Source organism: Sarcophilus harrisii, chromosome 3 (genome assembly GCF_902635505.1).
Source record: "Sarcophilus harrisii chromosome 3, mSarHar1.11, whole genome shotgun sequence".
NCBI lineage: Eukaryota > Metazoa > Chordata > Mammalia > Dasyuromorphia > Dasyuridae > Sarcophilus > Sarcophilus harrisii.
The window spans coordinates 204477595-204500324 of NC_045428.1; the positions used below are offsets into that span (position 1 = coordinate 204477595).

Consider the following 22730-nt stretch of genomic DNA (forward strand, 5'->3'; position numbering starts at 1 on the left):
ATTCTGTACAGATGTACCTAGTAGTTAACAGATTCAGTTATAGGCCACCTCAATAAAGCTGAGTCCCAATTTTTTTTGTTTTTGAATATATATATATAATATTAACAATCTAATTACATGTCAATATAATATATTAAATGATAATATAAACATAACATATATTTATGTATATAGATATATTATAGTTATGGTTTTTATATATTATATATAAAAGTTATATTTATATTATACTTTAATTTATTAAATGTACAATTATATATAAAAATCACATATTATTTAATTAAAAATACTTTATTGCTAAAAAAAAAAAAAAAAATTCTAACCATCACCCAAGCCTTCCATGAGTCAGAACCTTTATGCTGGTGGAGGATTTTGCCTTAATGTTGATGGTTGCTGACGGCTGGTGGTTGCTTAAAGTTGTAGTGATTGTAGCAGTTTCTCAAAACAAAAAAACAATGAAATTTACCACATCCGTTCATTCTTTCCTTCACTTGAACACCTAGAGACCATTGCGGGGTTATTAATTGGCCTAATTTCAAAATTATTGTGTCCTAGGGAATAGAGAGGCTCAAGAAGAAGAGATAAAAGGTTCATTAGTGGAACATTCAGAACACATACAACATTTATTGAATAAGTTTTCCGTCTTATACAGTTTTGTGATACCTCTAAATAATTACAATAGTAATTGTGAATTACAGTAGTAATTATGAAAAAGCTTCAAGTAATATGATAATTAACAAAATATGACACAGAGACATGATGTGAGCATATGCTGTTGGAAAAATGGCAGGAATAGTCTTGTTTCATGTAGGATTGCCACAAACCTTCAATTTGTAAAAAAAAAAAAAAAAAAATGCAATATCTGCAAAGCACAATAAAATAAGATATACCTATATATATGTATGTATATAGCACTATAAATCACAGGAATCTTTCTGATTCTGCTTACTTAATTCTTGATCAGTACACAAAAAAATTTCTCATGTTTCCTAGAATTCTTGATATTCATGATTTCCTATAGTACAGTAATATTCCATCACTTTCTAGACCACAAAATTGTACATTCATTCCCTACTCAGTGAAAACCTGGTCTCCACCTCCATCCCAATTCATTGTTAGTATAAAAAGAGTTGTTAATAAATATCTCTTGTATATATGGAAAGTTTCCCTATGTCTTTGATCTTCTTGGGAATTATATGCATAGCAGTGGTATCAGAGGATCATAGGGTATGTGTAAATTAATGACTTTGGGGATATAATTCCAAATTGTTTTTTAAAATAATACCATTGGTAGTATACTTGGGAGCTTCTCTACTTAAAAATGACTTTGTTGTTAATTTGATTCATTGTAATTTTGAAGGCTTGAGCCTTTTTTATGCTGTAAAGACCTGAATGTTAGCTGGTTATTTATCACAATACTTTATGAGAAGACTGGGTTGACTCTCCAAGCCAATCAGCAGAAAATCAGGGAAGTGCTCATTAGCTCTTAAGACATTCTGAGAGAAGAGCAGCGACAGCCACCCTCCTCTACCCTGTCTTTAAATTCTTGTTTCCTTCAAAGTCTCTCCTTAGTAGGTCTTTCCATTATTCTGGAAGCACAGGCATATTGAGTAGAATTTGGGTTCATTCACTGCTCCTCATGAGATAATACACTTTCTATACCTATTCTTTTATACTGACTGTGCCCCATTTATGAAATGTACTCCTTCCTCATCTTCACCTCTTAAAATCCCTTGCTTTCTTCATAATCCAGCCCAAGCACAATTTTATAAATAGTACCTTCCTTCTTCCAGCTACTAGCACCTACCACTGTTCCCAAAATTACCTTGAAATATATATATATATATGTATGTGTATACACACACACATATGCACAGATGTATCTGTGTATCTGTCTGTGTCTGTATTTTGTCTCTATGCACTGAGAAGTAGAATGGTATCAGGGGATCTGGTCTGGGCTCAAATCTTATCTTTCATACATACTGATCAAGTGATACCAGGCTAGTCTTTTTACTTCTTAATCAGAGGTGTGCTGGAACCAGCTTGAACAAGTATATTGTGAGAACTGATCTGAAAATTTTCTTTGTGAACATTTACATCTCAGAAATCTACAAATTACATCTAGACTTAAGAAAATGATGGAGAAAACATGAATGATGCAGATTAAACTTCAATGTGTGTTCTGGGTATGTTTTCCTCCTAGAGAATTGGTTAGCAAACATTTACTAATATATTTCTACTTTCTGTTCTAGGAAATTTTTTGAAATGGTCAGTTGCAGAGAATGTACAGACCTGTATTATAGCAATTTGCTGATCTGGGAGACTCTTGATACCAATGAAATTATAAATGCATTCCCTATCACCTATATTGTGTATTTTCCTTTTAATGAAATCCCCGCCCCCCCCCCTCCCCAATGTAAACTTTTTGACTGTGAGATTCATTTCATTTGTTGTTTTTATAGTCTGAGAGATTTTGCACAGTACCTGGCCCATAGTAAACACTTGATAAATGTTTGTTGATTGCTTGATTTGGATAAACTGACTATCTTCTCCAGGCTTGCATGGGGCATTGAACTGACTGCCTTCTATTCCTCCCTCTGCATCTCATAGGGAATACTGAACCCACTGCAAGGCTTTCTCTTTACCTTGGCTTTCTATGGCTGGACAGGATGCGAATTGGATTTTAAATGTCAAAAGAAAGAGATACAATGGGAATCTTTGTCGACCTCAGCTGTTGAACATACTTACATCTCACAAGTTGGGTCCTCCCTCAACTATGAAAATTATTCTCCCAAGAAGACAGTGGTGCTGAATGGACATAATTCTGATGAAGCACTAGGCATGCTGTCAGAAGGTAACATAACCAATAACAGTGACAGATTTCTCTCAAACTCTCCTATTTATCAGGGTTGGTAATCTCCATGGAACACACAGCGCCTACTTATTGCTATGAACCTAGAAGGGTTTTGTATTGTGATAACTGAACTCCAAAACATAACAATACTCATTTTCCGATTCTTCTGTATAGGAGATGTGGTGTTAATATCTATAGTCAATTTCCTTTTTAGCAAAAGAAATGAATTTTATGGGATTTAAAAAAAGAATAACTATGTGTGTATATGTAAATATATACACACATATACTTTTTGTGTATTATGTGTATACATATGCATATACACATCACATACATTATATATATTCATATAAGTTCAGTGTAGGTAATATAACTTTTTATAATGCAGTTTTGCTTATTTATTAAACAGAATAGAATTGTTAGGTTTTTTTTCTTACTCTTCTGATTAGCTCTTGTGTTGCTTGATACTGAAAGTGTAAGATAAATGGTGACTCCAGACCCTTTACTAATAAAATGGGTAGTCAGGAATTAGCACAATTGAGACCTTTACATTTTAGTTTGCTTTCATAACTGAGCTTTGGCTGTTTCAAACTATTACTCTTAAAAGACTTAGAATTGTTCTGTGAGGTTTTAAATGTGTTCTTCTTATTTAAATATCAGAGAAGTTTTCTCAGTATGTGTGGATGGGGGAGACAGGAAGGGGGAAAAGTGGGTCCAAGAAAAATATAATATTTGACTAATTTTAAGCTCATGAATCATTTAACATTGTCTCAAGCAGACTCCTTACCATGTTGTCCTTGACAATTTTAACTGTAGTAAATTCCCTTGGGAAAATTAGGAAAATCAAAATGATATCCAACTGCACTGATATTTCTTTATTGCAAGACATTTTTCCTGTGGGGTTAAAACTGATGTCTGAGTGCTTTATTAGGACACCTTGTTTCACTCTGCATCTTTCCCATTCAGTCTGTTCAAGCTTGGCAGGAGCTTGAATACAAAAAAAGTGTGCATGCTTTGTATTAGCATGTTATTTGAAGGGGAAAACAGAGACAAAATACCATTCTTAGTGCTATGAAAGGCCTTGTGAAAATTATAGGTTGTTTTCAAATATATCTCTGGAAGTTCCATCAGAACTTAGCTGATTTCTCAAGCCCCATTTGGAACTTTTTTCCCCTTGCTAGTCACATATAAGGGGGTATTTGGGTTGTTTTTTTTGTTTTTTTTTTAAGACTGCTTTACTTTATGGGTAAAAGAAAATGATGAAGCCCCATGGTGAAAGCCCTAAAGAGTTATTGTTTTGTCCTGACTGTGAGACTTGAAGAGAGTCACGGAAATAGTTTTGGCTAAAATAAAACAAAGTTCTGTTTGTTTCTGAAATCTAGGATCTAGTGCAAATATTTCACCAAGAGTGAAGGAAATACTAAGAAGACAGAATTATTGTTTACAAAAGTTGCTGACCCTTCCGGGAAGGGACAAAATAATTGGAGTTTGGAACAGTTTAGAATTGGTCCTTTCCCTCCTTCTTTTACAAATAGGGGCAGTTCAGTCCTACAAAAATGCCAGATTCTCACATATATTCTAGAATAATTTTCTGCATCCTTTTCTCTGTAGAAAAAATTGGAAAAGTTTTTAAAAAAATTCTGCTACTCAATCAGAGCAGCTATGGGATACCACCTGGCTTAATCTCTGTTTTAGTTAGTACTTCTCACTAAGTCTTCAAATTTGAATGAATGTATGTTCTTTTCTCAAGATGCCACAAACACTACATTTTGTTTTCAAAGTCTCAGCAAAATCTGTGCTGTTGCTTGGATTAGGGGAAGCAGGAGAGGAAATTCCTTAAGATGTTTTTGAGTTCATATAACTTAAAAAAAAAAAAAAGAAAAAAGAAAAAAGAAACTGCTGAAGCTTGACATGTTTCATTAGCTTTCCATGAGAAATGGAAAACTACAGAGTTGGAAACAATTTCAGCTGTATTGAAGGGTGACTGACCAACTCATTAGTCCTAGACACCTCTATTTCTCTTCGCTAGGGCAGGGGGCTGAATCTGGTGCTTACAGGCAGCACATTAAGGGCTATGGGCTTAATATTGAAAAGTAGAGCAAACAGTAAACCAAAGAAATCCCAAACCTCCCTCAAGATCACATTAGTAAAATGTTGGGTCAAGTTAATAGAAATAAAATTGCTATTGACTGAATCCTTGAACTTGTCACATTCAGAGAGAGATCAAACAGGTGCTGGAAATAGTTGCTGCCAAATATAGTGGTTATAAAGTTAGCTTCAGAGTTAGAAAGACCTGAATTCAAATCCTCCTTATGATACATACTAATTGTTTAAATCAAGACAAGTCACAACAACTTTTTAAGAATGAACAGCAAGTGAGGGAATTTCTTCTTTGGAAGTTTCCTATGTCAATGGACTCACCAGACTTGTTCAAAACTAAAAGCAAAACCCCTTTTGCCAAGTATAATCTTTTCAAGACTTGTTTTCTAATGTGATAGTGGACCTTCAAATATCTGCCTGAAACCTCACACTTAATTTTTCAATGACATAATTCAAGTTCCATTTCCTAAATATTATGCCTAAAGTAATTGTAATCACTGTTTACAGAACTTTAAAAAAGTATAAATTTGCATTGAATTTAATTTTTTAAGGGCCCCTTCACTTGAATAATGAAGTAAATTGGACATTTCCTTCTACAATAAATTAAATATAATTAAAATATGGGAAAATACTATGTTTAAAGTGTAAAATTAAATATATTTACAGTGCTTTCCTTGCCATTTCAAAATAATACTTCTACTTAAAATGCACTATATTTTTATTAAAAATAAAAAGAATTTTTTTAAAAATTGCTTCATAAGTTGGCCTTTTTAGGATTTTAATTTTAACTTTTTTGTTATTTATTGTCAACAAACATGGACATTTCCATGTATAAAGAAGAACATTAAGTGGATAGTATATAAAACTGCAAATTTCTATTGGGACTAGTTAATCTTATTTAAAGTGTTTCATTGATATTCCACTATTCTTTCTCCACCACCTCCCTCCCATTTGCAATCAGTCTTCAATCATCAATAAATTCACCTCCTCCTAAATCAGAAGTCCTCCTTTGTAATAAAAAAAAAAAAAAATCAAGTAAAACAACCTACACATTGGCTATTTATAAAAATGTATATTTTTCCCAGTGTCCCACAGCATTTATTTATTTATTTATTATAGCTTTATTTATAAGATATATGCATGGGTAATTTTTCAGCATTGATAATTGCAAAACCTTTTGTTCCAATTTTTCCCCTCCTTTCCCCACCCCCTCCCCCAGATGGCAGATAGACCAATACATGTTAAATATGTTAAAGTATATTTTTAAATACAATATATCTATATATATCCATACAGTTAAAAAATGTATATTTCACTATATACTTCTATTCCATCATTTCTCTTTCAAGATATAAAAAGCATTCTTTGTCATTAATCTTCTAGCTGGTCATTGCATTGATTGGAGTTCTTAAATAATTTGAAGATGTTTTTATTTACAGCATTCTAGTCATATAAATTACTTATCTGGGTCTGTTTACCACACTTAGCACTACTTCATGTATGTTTTCCTGGGTTTCTCTGACTCTTTCATAATTTCTTATGGTTCAATAAGATTCCATTATATATTCTTAAACCAAAATTTGTTCAGTTATTTCTCAATTGATAATCATTTTTCTTAGTTTCTTATTTTTTACTAAATGAGAAGTGCTAATATAAATATTTTTGTTCATAAGCATCCTTTTCCTCTTTTTCTGATCCTTTTGGAATATAAGTCTGGTAGTAGTAAACTTGAACATTATTCCAAATTGCTTTCCAGAACGACTGAACCAATTCATAGATCTACCAAAAGTGCACAAGTCAGTGTTCTCTTCCCAGAGTCTCTCTAACACTTATCCTTCTCCTTTTGGGTCATCATTGGAAATCTGATAGGTATGAGATAAAACCTAGTTTTAACTTGACTCTTAATGCTCTGATCATTTATTTTCCTATGCATGCTGGTAATAAATTTTTTCTTTTGAGAACTTCTATTCCTTCACTTTGGCCACTTATTTATTGGGGAATAACTTCTTATACAGTGAAATCATCTCCCTATACATCTTGGATATTAGATCTCTATCAGGGAAATTTGTGGCAAAGATTTTTTTTCCCCATTAATGATTTATTTTCTAATTTTAACTGCCTTGATTCTAGTCAAGGAAAATTGTTCAGTTTTATATAATCAAAATTGCCCATTTTATCTTTTGTGATATTCCCTATAACTGGTTAGGAAGACTTCCCTCATTCAATGTCCAGCCAGCAGTCAAGCTTTACTGACTGACTCTATCCATAATTGATGTTATCTTCTTGCCTATTCTTCTAATTTTTTATTTATGATATGACCTTATGTCTAAATCAGGTACATATTTATATGTTTTAGTGGTATGTGGTGTGATATTTCTACACCTTATTTCATCAGCTAGGTGGCACAGTGGATAGGGTACTGCAATACCCTATCCTAAATATAAGATATATTTAGGGATCAAGAAAACTTGAATTTAAATCCAGCTTCAGATACTTACTAGCTATATGACCCAGGGCAAGTTACTTAATCTTGTTTATTTTAATTTCTTTATCTACAAAATGAGTTAAGAAAAGAAATGGCCAAGAAACTAAAATGGGTCACTAAAAGTTGGACATGACTGAAAAAATGACTAAACAACTTTGATTTCCCTCAACCAGTTTTTTTTTTTTTTAATCTTTAATCTGTTATTTCTTGCATTTCTTGAACTCTTTGCTATTATGTTCATTTGCTTCTGGACTGAGTGTTTATATTTGGCTTTATTTTTCTTTTTCTTAATTAGTACTATATATTTTTGGTGATTTGGTGATATACTTTGAGATCTAGTACTACTAGATCCCCTTTTAATTTTTTTCTCATTATTTCCTTTGAGATGCTTAACATTATGTTTTTCCAAATTAATCTTATTTTTTTTTCCTGTTTCTATTACTTATTTTTTCATCAATTTGATTGGCATGGCAGTGAATAAGTAAATCAGTTCAAGGACTGCTGTTATTTTAATTACATAAATACAATCCAACTATAAACAATTATTATATTTTTAATATTTGCCTTTTTCTGTAATGCATATTTTTTTAGATATGTTTGTATAATTTCTATGGGTATCTTAGCAGATGAGTTCTCAAAAACTTTATCTACTTTGTAGTTATCTTGAATGGAATTTCTATCTCTTCCTGATGAGTTTTGCTGGTAATATAATGAAAGGCTGATGATCAGTGAAGGTTTATTTTAGACCTACTTTTCTTGTGTTATTATTCCAATTAATTATTTTGTGGATTCAATCTTTACAGATATACTTGTAGATAATTATGTCTGTTACAAAGAGATAAATTTGTCTTGATTTTTTTATGCTTATTCTCTCAATTTCTTTCTTGTCTAATTGATATAACTCTCTAGGATTCTATCAAAAAATAGCAGTGACAATGGATATCATTTGTTTTATCCTTAATTTTATTGGAAAAGCCTTTATCATTTCTTCATTACATAGAGGAAGCTGATTTTTTGTTTTAGATAGAAATAATTTGCTACATTAAGGAAAGGTCCAGTTATTTCTGTGTTTTTACATTTTTTTTAAAATATTAAAGAGTTTGTTTTCTGAGATTGAATAATTTAGATTCTTCCTTTCTTGTTCTTTGGTGCTCTATCCATTGCTCCACCTAGCTGTCCCTTCTCTCTTCTTCACCTACCTTTATTTTAATGAACAATTCAATGCAGATTGTTTGTTATAGAGACACGTTTTTCCCTAAAGATTGTTTTGACTGCATCCCAAACATTTTTCCTGCTTTGAAATTTATTTCTTCTTTGATTTTCAAAATTTCTAATGTTCCACTTAGTAGGAATTTTTTGATTTGATTGCTTTTCTAGCTTTTTAAATTGTTTGCCCAATTCATTAATCTTTTATTAATGAAAATGTTTATAGACACAAATTTTCTCCTAAAGACTATTTTGAGTGCATCCCGAACATTTGTTACAACTCACTGTTTTCATTTTCTTTGATTAAGTTATCATTAGTTTCTATAATTTCCTCTTTGACTAATCCACTTCTTAGGATTACATTATTTAATATTTATTTAAGTTTTAAGTTTTAATTTAAAAATATTAATTATTTATTTATTTTTGCTGAGCTGGTGGCCAGGAAACAAAAAAATAGATGTGAGGAAGAACATTTTAGACATGGGAGATAACTAATGCAAAGGCATGGGCATAGGAGATGAAGTTTCCTGTAATTCATGTAGCTATATTGTAGAAAGAGTAGAAGGAGGAAAGTTATGATGGAGACTCTGTATTTAATCTTAGAGGTAATAGAGAACCACTGGAGTTTGAGCTAGATTCATAACCAATGCTTTAGAAAAAATTGCTTTTGCAGTTAACTAGAGAATGGAATGGATTTAGAAGAAATATAATACAAGGATAACAATTAAGTAACTATTGGAATAGTCCAGCCAAGAGATAATGAGGGCCTCAATAAAGAGACTGAGACACATGCAGGAGATATCGTGAAGATAAAAACATCAAGATTGGTCATCTGATTAGATATGTGACATGATTGAGAGTGAAGACTTAGGTATAGCATCAATATGGAGAGCATGGCTGATTTGAGAAAATGGAAAGAAATAGGGAAGTTGGGAAGAGGGGAGATTTTAGGGAGAAAGATTACGAATTTGTTTTGGACATTTTGAGCTTGGTCTGCCTTTGGAACACCCATTTGAAGATGTCCAAAAAAGCAGTTGGTGATGTGAGACTAGAGTTAGAAATATTGATCTGAAACCATCTGCAGATAGATGATTATTGAACCTATCCATGTTAATGATATCACCAAATGAGACAATAAAGGGAAAAGAGAAGAGGAAAATGGACAGAAACTAGTTGTGTTGGGAGGAGCACAGTTATGATCATGATACTAAATGATGATCCAGCAAAAGAGACTGAAAAGGAGCAGTGAAATTGATAGGTAAGCAGAATCACAAAAAAGCAGAGAACAAAGAAAATCCAGGAGGAGAAGGTAATCAATTGTGTCAATAAGAAGGTGAAAAATAGTGTTGAAAGATGCAGAGAGGTCAGAAACTCAATTATTTTATCATAGTTAGCCTCTTCCAATTATTCAAAATGCATTTACTCTTTTAGGTTTATTTTAATACCTGTATTTGCATTGCTAAGTTTCTATAATACTACACCTCCTCAGGTCTTTTCATCATAAATGTTTAAAAGTCCTCTATTCTATTAAATATCTATTTCCCCTCCCCCTCACTCCCTCAATATTGTGAGGTAAGTCATTCTTGGTTGCAAGTTTTTATCTTTTGCCTTTTGGAATATCACATTCCATGTTTTTATCTCTTTTGTAATAGTTGCTGCCAAATCTTTTTTTAAATAGTAGCTTTTTATTTTTCAAAATACATGCAAAGATAGTTTTCAGCATTCACCCTTACAAAATCTTGTGTTCCAAATTTTCTCCCTCCCTCCCCATTTCCCCACCCCTTACACAGTAAGTAATCCAATATAGGTTAAACATGTATAATTCTTCTAAACATATTTCCAGATTTATCATACTGCACAAGAAAACTCAGACCAAAAAGGGGAAAAAAATAAGAAAGAAAAAACAAGCAAAGAAACAAACATCAACAAAGTTGATAATATTATGTTGTGATCCACATTCAGTTCCTGTAATCCTTTCTTTAGATGCAGATGGCATTTTCCATCCCAAGTTTTTTGGAATTACCTTGAATTACCTCATTGTTAAAAAAGAGCCAAATAATCTTGCTGTTACCATGTACAATGTTCTCTTGGTTCTATTCATTTCACTTATTTTTTTTGTTTTATTTTATTTAATAGCCTTTTATTTACAGGATATATGCATGGGTAACTTTACAGCATTAACAATTGCCAAACCTCTTGTTCCAATTTTTCACCTCTTACTCCCCCACCCCCTCCCGTAGATGGCAGGATGACCAGTAGATGTTAAATATATTAAAATATAAATTAGATACACAATAAGTATACATATTCATTTCACTTAGCATCAATTTATGTAAGTCTCTCCAGGCCTTTCTGAAATCATCCTGCTCATTGTTTCTTAGAAAGTAATAATATTTCATAACATTCATATATTATAACTTATTCAGCCATGCCCCAACTGAGGGACATCCACTCAGTTTCCCATTCCTTGCTGTTACAAAAAGGGTTGTTACAAACATTTTTGCACATGTGAGTCCTTTTCCCTTTTTTATGATCTCTTTGGGATATAGATCCAATAATGAGACTGCTGGATTGATTATGCACAGTTTGATAGCTCTTTGGGCATTTTTTCCCCTAGAATTTGCTTTCCAGAATGGTTGGATCAGTTCACAACTCTACCAGCAATGTATTAGTGTCCCAGTTTTCCCACATCCTCCCCATAGTGACATTTATCACTATCTTTTCCTGTCATCTTAGCCAACCTGAGAGGTATAAAGTGGTATCTCAGGGTGGTTTTAACTTGCATTTTCCTAATCAATAGTGAGTGAGACCATTTTTATATGACTAGAAATGGCTTTAATTTCTTCATCTGAAAATTGTTCATGTCCTTTGATCATTTATCAATTGGAGAATAGTTTGACTTATTTTTTTTCTTACTAGTTTGTGTTTTTGTTTATTTTATGAGGAAATTAAGGTTAAGTGACTTGCCCAGGATCACATAGCTAGTAAGTGTTAAATGTCTGAGGTTGCATTTGAACTCAGATCCTTTTGACTAGGGCTGGTGTTCTATCCACTGCACCATCTAGCTGTCTCTTTTCTCTAGGTTTTTTGATCAGTCCTATTTTTCATTGAGTCTCTATATCATGTCCTCCTTTATGTTGTAGTTTGGTCCTGAATTTGATTTCTTGAGCTGCTAACATTTGTTTCCCTCCCTTATTGTGCCTGGTTTCAGAGCCTGGTTAGAGTTTATATCTAGTCCCCTATGGAAAGTCATCATTATTGTACATTACAAGTACTGATGCCTAGCAATGCCTTTAGTACATTTTGGTCAGAGTACTGCCAAGTACAGGGTTCCCTAAAGCATGTCATTCCTATCATTGGTATGTTTCTGGTCTATTTACCTGGAGTTTATACTGGTATCCCTGGAAGGATTTCTCTCCCAATATCCATATGCTGATTCTCTTTTTGTATAGTACCAACCTGCCTAAAGGTGCTTATTATTGCTTCCTTTTGGATTTCCTGATCACTTTTTAAACTGATGCCCTTTTAAAAATCTTTGCTCAAAATATTGGAGAACTGAATTTCTGCTAAGCCTTCCATGGTACCATTTTAATTAGAAGTCTCAATTTTTTATATTAATAAAATTTCATAGGTTTCCATAGTAAGAGATTTCAGCACCAAGTGATCTAATGTTAGAGATGTACTTCACTTAGGCTAGTTGTCAGACAGCAAAGGTAACTTCATGCTGAGACAGTCAGTAAGTCAGTCAGTCAGTAAGCATTTACTAAGCGCCCAAATGCTAGGGATATAAAAAGAAGCAAAAGATAATGCCTACCTTTAAGGAACTCATAATCCAATCTAGGAGAAAGAAAGTAAATTATGTACTAACAAGTTTTATATACAGGATAAATAGGAAATGAGATTAACCTTCAGAGGGAAGGTGATTGAAATAAACGGAGTTGGGAAAAGATTTCTGTACAAAATGGGATTTTAGCTGGGATTTAGAGGAAGCCAGGAAAAGCCAGGAGATAGAGATAAGGAGGCAGAGCCTTTTAGACATGGGATACAGCCAGAGACAAAACCCCAAGTCAGAAGATCTTGTTCAAGGAACAGCATTTAGGCCACTGGAACTGAGTTGAAGAGTACAGGAGGAAAGTAAGGTTTAAGAAGACTGGAAAAGTAGAAGGGACTAGGTTATGAAGGATTTTGAAGGCTGAGCAGAGGATTTTGTATTTGATTCTGAAGCTAATGGGGAGCCAATGAAATATATTGGATTGGGGATGACATGGTCAGAGCAGTGTTTTAGAAAAATCTCTTTAGTGACTGAATGGAGGATGAATTGGAAAGGGGAGGGACTTAAGCCAATGTAGGCTATTGGAATAATCAAAGAATGATGGTTTGTGGGCCTATACCAAGCTGGTGGCAATGTCAGGAGAGACAGGGAGTTATTAAAGAGATTGTTCAGAAATGAAATCAACAGGCCTTGACAAATGATTGGATATTAGAGGTAAGAGATGGTAAGCAATCAAGGATGACATTTATATTGTGAGCCTGGGGAAATGGGAGAACAGTATTGCTTTCCACAGTAATAGGGAAGTTAGGAAGTGGGGGAGGGGGGGAGGAAGATTTAGGGGAGAATATAATGAATTTAGTTTTGGACATGTTGAAGTTAAGACATCTAGTGGACATCCAGTTCTGGATGGTTGAAAGGCAGATGGAGATGTGAGATTGGAGCTCAGCAGAAAGGTTAGGTGGATTGGGGATTCATCAGCCCATGACTGTAATTAAATTCATGGGAGTTGTTGAGAAAACCAAGTGAATTAGTATAGAGAAGAAAAAAGAATAGAATCCAGGATTGAACTCAGTAATCTACCTTTAGGGGGTCTGCTCTGGATGAATATGCAGCAAAGGAGATTGAGAAGCAGGGGTCAGGTAAGAGGAGAGAATCTAGAGAGAAAATAGTATCAAAGAGAAGAGGGTAATCAACAGTATCAGACGCTGCAGAGAGATCAAGAAAAATGAGTATTAAGAAAAGGTCCATTGTATTTGGAAATTAAATCACTGTTTACTTTGGAGTGAGCAGTTTTGATGGAACAATGAGTTTGAAATATAGATTATAAAGAAGAGAGAAGAAAATGGAAAACAAGGTTAGTCATAAAAGTCAGAAGAGACATAAGGCAATAGGTAGATCAAATTAGGATTTTGAGGATGGAGGAGATATGGGCATATTTGTAAGAAATGGGAAAATAGCCAGTGGACTCTACTTATTGACTTCTAGTATGGTTAAAACTGCCAGGATTTGTTCTCTGCTGGTATAACCTTTAAATACCCAAGGATACTTCTATGCCATGATAGGACATAAGAATCAAACTTTCTGTTGATATTGATGCAGTGTCAGGAGGGCTAGAAGAACCTTCATATGTTGGGTGCATCCCTTCTAGAAGATTTACAGGAGATATGGATAAGAGTGGTAGGTACCAAAAAGTTGAAATCTGCATGATTGGAGTGAATATTCATATTGATGGCATAACAGATCAATTGAAGCAAAAGACTTCTGAAAAAATTGTAATTCACTAATTACCTTAGAAAGCCAGTATGATGGAGTAGATAGATAACATATAGAGTTCTATATCTCTTATAGACTTCTAGTCAGAAATATCCTGTACACACACACACACACACCCCTTAAACAGGCTATTAAATTTTAAAACTATTTTGTGCCTTTTTATTCTTTGCTTTACTTCTCATTTTCTCAATGCTAACTAGCTGACTTTGTGACCTTTGGGCAAAAGACTAGATATCTCAGTGCTGCAGGCTGTTTTTTAACCTATGAATTGTAGAATGGTTATGGATTTATACTAATATTGGGAATTTCCTCACTGGGAATTCCCTTTAGCAAAGAAATCAAAGATCTGAGCCAAAAAAAAAAAAATCCCATAATCACTTTGGATAAAATAATAAAAAACAATTTTAGGAAAAACCATATCAAGTCATCACTTTCAGCACTGCCAACCCTGAATTTACAGTGTACCCTTGTATTACTGCTAGAAAATTGTTTACTTTGAAGTATATAAAAGTATTATCAAAGAAATTTTCTCACAAGAACTACATAAAATATATAAAGATAAATATCTCTGTGTTTTTCTCATATGTTTCCTTGATGATATCTTTTTCTCCCTTCTTCAAAATTCCTTATTGGTTATATGTTGCAGCATATTCTTATTTACTAAGCATCTTTCCCTTACTTTGTGTGATATAAATTTTTAATTGAAGAATGTTGAGTTCTGTTCTTACTGCCATATAACAATACAAATGGACATTGGAATGATACCTAGAAAATGTATAATAGAGAGATTAGGCTGCTCGTGGGGCCAGGTTAAGAAAAGAGAGTGTATTTTACTATCATCCTCATGATGTTACGAGAAATCAAGGAAGGTTTCTGACAAATTGGGGGATCCCCATGTGACAAACATGACAAAAGTCATATGGAATAGGTTGCAAATTGTATCACTGAAAAGAACAGTCAAATCAATGAGACCACAAATTGTTTTAGGTATATCCATCCCCCCTTTATAGGTGAGCAAACTGAGTACAACTGAATAAGCATTTGAATGATTTAAGACTTTCAGATTAGACAACTGACACAGCAAGAATTTTCCACTGATTCAAGATCCTTTGCTAGAGAGGAAAGGAGAGCAATAGAAATAGAGGTTCAATCCCTCAGGAAGGTAGCACAGGCAAAATGAAACAAGAAAACTCCAGAGTACAATTAGAGTTCTATATTTTGTCAATCTAGTTATGGTTGGTGTGTGTGTGTGTGTGTACATACATGGAGGTCTGGAAGGATGCTTTTGGGAGGATCCTGCTAATGTTGTTGAAAACATCATGTTGTTCCTTTCCCCCTTCCCCCCCCCAAATATACTTGTGTCATTCTCATGGAATTGCTTCTTCTGGACATAGTTGGTATTAACATTCTTCCTTCTCTTCCTCCCACGAGATCTGTTTGTTTGCACAGATCACATACATCTTTATCTGTACAGAGCTATTCTCAGGGGAGGGTCTGTGGGTCATTATTTTTAAAAAGACTTGTCTAGACATAGATGAAGAATAGCCCTAGCCAGCATGAGGCATTCCATTGATAGTGCCTACATTACTGTGTCTTGATAGCTGACATTTCCAACAAATTTAGTAGCTCCTAACACCTATAGGTCTCTCCCTTACTTTTTTCTCCCTAAATGGATACTATTAAATTCTCTCATTAAGGATTGACAGGGTTTTGCCAAACTAATTTATGAGGTAGAAGGAATTTATTATAGGAGTTTGTTAATGTTCCAGGGTCTCTTATAATGACTGCTCTAAGTATTGGCATTCTGATGATAAGTACATGTTAAGAAATTAACAGGAGGATAGGGTGAACATAGCATGAATTTTGTGTCTGGTATGGTGCATAATGATAAAAAATGAAATATTCCTTCTTTTCAATTGAGGAGAAACAACATTACACAAATAAATCAGTACAGAACACAGAATTGGTAATAGGAATTTTGAGTAAGAATAGTGTTTTGAAAGACTTTCAGGACTGAATATTGTAGACTTTGGTAGTTTTCTAGTTTTTACAATACAGTAGATCCTTGAAATGAATTTCTTTGTTCTGTCATCTTCTGGAAGCTAATGAGGTATAGAAAGAATTCCCCAGAAGCATTTCCAGTCCAGAATGAGTGTAAGGGAGCATCCCTTGAAGCTAGATCATTCAGGGAAAAACTTTTAGGCCAGATAGGGAGGGTAAACTTCTTTCCCCATTCTGGTGGAGCTTATCCAGTGAATTGATTTAGTAACACCCCACCCCCCAAGACTTTGACAATTAATAATAAGAAACTATTCTATACTGAAAGTCTTCATTACTTCAGATTTAGAAATGATGCTAAACTCTGGGCCACCAGGCAGAGTTTTGTTAAGTATTTATTTGCCACCTTGCTGCTTCACCAAAAACCCTTGCCCATATTCCTGGAGATAACTCTGCTCTTTGAGACAGCTAAATGCATAGGCAATAAGCTTATGCTTAAAAATTAAAATCAGCTAGCTTTACCCTGTTAGATATTACAGAAGCACGGTTAAGAATTTATGTATAGAGCTACTTTTTAACTTTTTTGTGTTTAAAAAAAAAAGCAAATAAGAATCTTTCACGATTTTTCATGTAATTTTGTGTTGCACTTGTTTGTAGAAAGCACAAAACTGATTCTGGGATTGTGCCTTTGAGTGTTTTAAAAACAGCATTGTTTCAAGAGTGGAACTCTAGCAGCAAAAATGGTGGTGGGAGGGCAGTGGAGTTCCACCCTTGTTTCTGATGTTTTAGTGGCAGAGTTCCCAAATGAGGAGGTAGAAAAGGTAAGTGAATCCACATGTGGGAAACTTGGAGAAATAGCAGCTTCTTGAACTGTCCATTTCTTTGATCCCAGAAGAAATTATGACTAGTGAGAAAACTGAATGTTATTATGTGGGAACCTGGGAAATCCAAAGCCAACTTTACTGGAGAATTTCTCTTTATTCTGGAAAGACAACTTATTGTTTGAAAGTCCTACAAGGAGAAATTCTTTTTTTATGGGGCCATTTGCAAAGTTCTGCTCTTAATGCTCATTTAGGCTAAATATATGGATCTTTTCCCATACCTACTTGTCCTGATGCAGGAATAGATTTTTTCTTTTTAGCAACTCATCCTCACAGTGCCTTAATCTAGGAAATGTCCTCAGGAAACAGACCTTATTCTGAGGCCCAGAAATAACCAATCCAGATAAGGTGGATTCTCAAGGGAATTGGGCTCCAGAGATATAGGCTTTCTTGTCACAGTATCCTGCTGTCACCCCTTGAAATTAAAGCCTGGGCCCTGCCAGTGCAGGTGGCCTGATGGATTGGAGCTCTTATGGGGACACAAAGGAAGACATACAACAAGGCCATCGACTCTACAGGATGGTTGGATCAAATTCAGTGCCTTGCTTTGAGTCCAAGAGCAGAAGAAGAGCCAAATGCAGCTATCATATGTTCAGTGGGTCTGACATCCTTCGAGGATTGGATGCTGAGTCAACTGTGATCAGAAGTCGTTTCAAGGGGGCACAGCCAGCCTAGCTTCCATCAGAAATTTGACAGAAGGATAAAAATTTACTAGTTCCCAAGTCTTAATGAAATATTATGTCCATATTTGATTACCACACCCAGTAGGGGACTTGGAAGAACTTACTTATTAATCAAGTAGTTTACTCTTCAAAGAGTGTTTATGCCAACTGGCACTAGGAGGCGATAATGATCTACTTCAATTTATCACCCAAAACTTTTTCCAGGAAAAACAGAAGCAGGGTTTTATGACATTAGAGCCATAAGAGTTAGGATGAGTTGTGAAGAAAGTTATGGGTCCCTCTCCCTTTAAGTGTTTTTTCAACCTTGCAATAGCTTAATTGCAATCCTCCCTGCCTTGTTTAACTGCCTCTTGCAGCCTAGTCCCTTGTAGCTAATCATTGGTGTACCAAATAGCTATCTAAGGAGATATTTAGGATTAGAATAAAAACATCAGGGAAACTCACTCAAGTAGCAAATCATTACCAAACTAAGCATCAAGGAGGATATCATTTAAGCAAGGTCAATGCCCATAGCTTATTTCTCTGCCCAGCCCCTTCTCTCTGCACCCCCTCCCATCCCTACCCCAACTCCCAGCTATCATTATCCCAAAACGACACAAAACAAAAAATAAACAAAAAACCCTCTATGTTCATTAAAGAAGAGTTGACAATGGGGAGAGGAAGTAATGGGAGTTTAGAAAACTCCTTCAAAACTCTATGTAGTGATTTCCATGAGATCATGAATGGGAATATCCTGGAGTCAGACTTAAATCATTTGACACCATGTGATATGACATCCAGTCTTAAACACACACACATACACACATCCAAAAAACCACAAACTCATAGAAGTTCCCATGAGCACAGGACTTCAAAAAACGCGAGTTCAGGCAAGGTCATAAATAGCTTATATTGTGCCACAGCCCCTTCCTTCTTCAGGAATGTAATCGCAGAGCTCTGAGGGCTGTCCAGAGGTCATCCAATCCATTCCTTGTCTGCAAAAAAAGCAAACTTCACTCTTCTGGATAGATGGACATTTCTTCTGTCCTTCCTTTTCTCTAACTGTAATCCTACAGAAAGTCAAATCCCTGGATCTGTCTTTAGCTGTGATAGGAAACAACTGGTTCTTACACTTCCTAGCATAGTCCTTCCTCCACCTAGAAGCTGCGTTGTCTCCTTCAAGTTGAGTAACCTGAGTTCCTTTAACCTTTCATCATAGATTCCCTTCTTAATCTCATACTGTGCCCTTTTATGAACTCTGGGCAAATTCTCCACATCTTTCTTAAAATATGTGTGGCACTGAATACTATGGGAAGGGCTTAACTGGTGCCAGTTCATCCCATAGGAATTGCCTTTTCTATATTCCTCCATTAGATATTTGTCTCTATAGCAACAACACTAAAATTTGTTGTCCCATCATGTTTCATTGTGGAGTTCACTTTACCATAAAATCATTCTTGTCAGTATGTCTTTTCTACTCTTGCAAATATACAATGGAACTCACGGTATCATAGAATTTGAAAGCTATTAGAGATATCAGTGCTATCAAATCCACATGAAATTAAAAGAATCCCCATGATTGCATCCTTTAATTGAAGATCTTCAAGGAGGGCAAACCCTCCACCTTAGAGCAATCCAATTCAATTTTAGATAGGTCTCATTTTGTTTCCACAAGAAACTATATGTTTTCACCCAATGAACTTTTGTTAGTACTTTGTCATGGGCCAGAATTTGAAACAAGGTGCTAAGTCAGTGGAATTGATAGAGACAATAGTTATCCTACAAGGAGATGTTATCGGCCAGAACTTGAAACAAGGTACTAAGTGGAATGAGGAGACAATGATTAAATCTAGTTTAGCATTGATTTAATCCTAAAACAAATAATGGTTTCCTAGTGATATAATGATTGGTTTGTACTCAGTGTGAGGCATGTAAGCGGAAACTCTCAGGGCCAAAATGACAAGCGTACTAGAAGCTCTAGGAGCCTCAGCCAAAATCAGAACTAGGGAAGACCAGAGAAGTGGTGGCAGGCTCTCTTCTCTGCTGAAACCAAGATCTGGAAGGCCTCCAGAAAAACTAGCTGAGCCCCAGGAAAGGAGACAAGACTTGGAAAGAGACAATAAAGGATTTGGGCTTTAACATCTGGCTGCATTTGGGGTGATTACTGAACTGAAAGGAAGGCTGTCTCCAGAGACCCCAAGAAAAACCCCAACAAGAGAATATTACATTTTAGAGAAGAATATTATAGTACTTACCTTCTTAGTTTTATAATATTTGTTTTTTCCTTAGGACAGTGGTCTCTAGTCCAAAGTGAGGATTGAGGCACCCCAGTGGGATATAATGGTCTGATTCCAAGGGTGCATAATTAACCAATTGCAGCATCATACATCGTTGAGGTATTCATGTATTCTTCAAATTGATCATTGACAAATATAGTCAGCAAAATCTATGTTGGGAGAAATATTTAAGAGTTTCAGATTTAGGACAGATTCTTTCAATATATTATATCTCCTTTGGTTGACTTTATATCTTTGACAATCATTCTGAGTATAAGATTTGGATAAAGTTTGTACTTGTTCACTAATAACATTATATATGAGGTATAATTATGAAATAATTCAGTTCAACAAGGATCTCTTAACTGTGTACTATAAGTAGAGAATTCTGCTGGTAAGAGACATAAAGTTCAGATAAGATCTAATTCCTTTATGAAAGTAACTTACAGTCTAATAGTTGATGAGCTTATTTTAGAGAAACAAAATACCTCCAAATGACAGAGTTCTTCAAAATAGTCAATTTGGAAGGGAATATACTTGTTCTAATAATAACATTTCTGGAATGCCTCATCTGGGTCTATCTCTAGAACAATTTATGAATCAAACATGAAAATTAAGTTTTAATATCTTTGTCAGGAAAAAGATGAAAAACCCTAATGTTCATCTTAATCATCCACATTATTCACCAGACTTGAAGCCAGGAGACTTTTGGCTGTTTCCAAAGATTGAACCTACCCTCAAAAAAACAGCTGGTAAATATCAGAGCTGAGCCTCAAATTCAGGTCTTCTGACTGAAAGTTGTTTTGCCATTATACCAAACTTTCTCTTTCTGTAGAAAGGAAGGTGGATAACTGAAGTTAGTGGTGTAACTTCCCCAGTACCTAGCACACTAAGCCACAGGTAGTAGGCCCAAATCTTCCTTGAATGAATAGATCTCAGCCTGTATACTTAATGTTTTTCAGGGTGAGTTTCATCTTTGGAAACAGTCAAAAGTCATCTAGCTTCAAGTCTGGTGAATAACATGGATAATTAAGGTGAACAACAGAGTTTTGGTTTTTTTCTAGACAAAAAAAATAAAGTTGGAGGCATAAGTCCCCAGGCTCAACACTCTAAACTATATATAGTAGGCACTTAAGTGTTCTTTGAATAGTGTTGTTGAATGTTTCCTGGATCAGCCTATTAAGTCGTTGTAGATTATTCTGCTGGGATTTATGCTTTCTCTCAAGTTAAAAAAAAAGTACATGAAGAGAAAATGCAACATCTTTTCATTGGTTACATCAATCTTTGGGATTTTGACTGACATTGGCAAACCAAAAACATTTGGGTTTGAGCATAATGAACATTTGAAGAGATTGGCTGCCAAAGTATCAAGAGAACACAGAAAGGACTATCAATAACAGAGTCCTTTCTCCTTTTCTCCCAGGTTCTGATGCCAGCACAATTGAAATCCACATACCAAGTGGATCCCAAAACTTAAATGATGCTGCTGTTCCAGAGGGGATCAGGGGGAAGTCTTGAAGGGCAACCATGAAGGGCTGAGAGGCTCCCATTTGGAATTCTTAAGGCCATTGCCAAGGTTTCCTGCTTTTTGGAGCAATGTCTCTGATGAGGCTTTGCTGCCTCTCTGAAACTATTACCTTTCTCCCTTCCCTCCCTATTTTCCTGCTTGCAAAGTTTCTATCTTTCCCCTCATTAAAAAAAAATAATAAAACAACAAACACTTTTAGGGTAGATGAATGATTTGTGCCTGGAAATAGAAGAGCAAACTTGAGCATTCCTGTGTAAATGAGCTGTGCAACAGCTTATCTCAGCAGTGTCCCTCCCAGGCAGTTTTCTCAAGCTGGATGGAAGCCAAAAGCTTGCTCCAAATCCTTTCCTGGAAAAATAAAGTGGATTTAACTCATTCTGCAAGGTTTCCAGTTTCTTCAAGGACAACCTTATAAGCATGCTTGTCTTCAGATTGACCCTGGTCATGAATGAGATTACAGTGGTGACAAATAGCAGCATTGGTGGTAGCAACACAGTTTTTCAGCCAAATAAATAGATTGTAATGGAATTATAGATCATTCTCTGTGCTATCATATTTGGTGGGTGAGAAGATGGCCTGTTTGGCTGTCAACGTTTGTTTTTGTTTCTGACACTATGTTGAACAAAAATATTTTCAGGAGAACACTTGGAACTTCTCTATAATGCATGTAATATTACTAATTGGTGAAACCAGGAAAAGGGAAGATTCCATTTTAGTAAGCTACAAAGACAAAAAAAGTCTTTGCAGAAATGCTACAACGTGCATTGATATGTTGAAAAAAAATAATAATTACAAAAATAAAAATAAGTCTTATAGTCTCAAAACATCAAACATTACTTAGTGATTTTTAATAGCTGCTTTGTCTAAATATATCCCCTTCCATCTCCCAAAAGCCATTGCTTATATAATTTTTAAAAAATAAAAAAAGATTTTCAGCAAAAGTAACCACCATAACTATTGAATTAAATTGATTAAGTTGATTAAATTTGACAGTTTATGAAATATTCCCCCACCTCTGCAAAAAATTAATAGGATCATAGACTTGAAGCTGGAAAGGACCAGTCTTTCCAGGAAAGTGAATAGGAGGAAGTTTTCCCTAAAGGCCACAATGGAACATTATGATAGCATACTGTTCAATTTGGGGGTTTATGATTTTTTTCTATTACATTTTGAAGTCATTGTATATGTTTTTCCT

General features: G+C 34.7%; 1 protein-coding gene across 1 annotated transcript in view; it reads left to right on the forward strand.

The window, feature by feature from the left end:
- The window catches only part of GPR143 (G protein-coupled receptor 143), a 54545-nt gene extending 32140 nt beyond the window's left edge, over positions 1 to 22405 (forward strand). Inside the window, exons 8-9 of the mRNA XM_012546101.2 lie at positions 2611 to 2854; positions 21431 to 22405. Of these exons, the coding sequence (XP_012401555.2) occupies positions 2611 to 2854; positions 21431 to 21525 (339 nt within the window). The 3' untranslated portion in view covers positions 21526 to 22405. The remainder of the gene's footprint in view (positions 1 to 2610; positions 2855 to 21430) is intronic.
- The last annotated feature ends 325 nt before the right edge of the window (positions 22406 to 22730 follow it).